The sequence below is a fragment of the Etheostoma spectabile genome, chromosome 3, assembly GCF_008692095.1.
Source record: "Etheostoma spectabile isolate EspeVRDwgs_2016 chromosome 3, UIUC_Espe_1.0, whole genome shotgun sequence".
Taxonomy (NCBI): Eukaryota; Metazoa; Chordata; class Actinopteri; order Perciformes; family Percidae; genus Etheostoma; species Etheostoma spectabile.
Genome location: NC_045735.1, coordinates 14366197 through 14366967, shown reverse-complemented (window position 1 = coordinate 14366967; position 771 = coordinate 14366197). Strand labels below are relative to the sequence as shown.

Sequence of the window (771 nt, the reverse complement as noted above, 5' to 3'; positions counted from 1 at the left end):
AGAAGAAGAAGAAGAAGAAGAAGATGAAGAAGAAGACATGCGTTTATCTATCCCACAAGGGGAAATTCACATTTTTCACTCTGCTTGGTATTAATGATGGCTTGCCAGGACAGTGTGGCATTGAGCCAGCATGCACAATACCAGGACCCCAAATTCAACCATTGTTTATTTTATTGTTTACACATGTGCTTTCCTGACTGTGACATGTAAAAAAATGTCTACCATAAAAACTACATCAGCATAATCTTCTAGTATATAATAAGGGTTTTGGTGATTGAGGCAGTTATTACGTAAAGTTTTTAGTTTTTCTTAAACACTGTAATGGCAAATCAGTATCAACTTGTTTAGGCTTCCTTGCAGGTCCCCGTGTGACTTTTGGAGATTAGGGGAATAAATAAACATAACAGGCAATATGAACATAATATTTGAAACTTATATGTAGTTGCTGATCACCTGTTCTTCTATCTGGAAGTGACAACAGATATTTTGAATTTGGGTGGTAGTAGGGTAAAACTTATTGTTAACATTTGAATTACAGACTATAACCTTTAAAAAACATTGAATATTAACTATTAAGACATTAAGACACACAATGAAATAAATAAATGCATTGTGCAGATGTAAATGTGCCAAGGCTTACCCCAAGCATCTTGTAGAGGTAGTGATACTGCTGTCCAGTGTAGTACAGAAAGAAGGTCTTTAAGAAGAGCCAAGTGTTCACTCCCAGCCACAGCATCTACACACACACACACACACACACACACACACACA

The 771-nt window shown here is 36.4% G+C and overlaps 1 protein-coding gene across 1 annotated transcript in view; it reads right to left on the bottom strand.

Moving 5' to 3' along the window:
* The window catches only part of nox4 (NADPH oxidase 4), a 20651-nt gene that overhangs the window by 18876 nt on the left and 1004 nt on the right, over window positions 1-771 (bottom strand). The window contains exon 2 of the mRNA XM_032512166.1: window positions 641-736. Coding sequence (XP_032368057.1) covers window positions 641-736 — 96 coding nt within the window. The remainder of the gene's footprint in view (window positions 1-640; window positions 737-771) is intronic.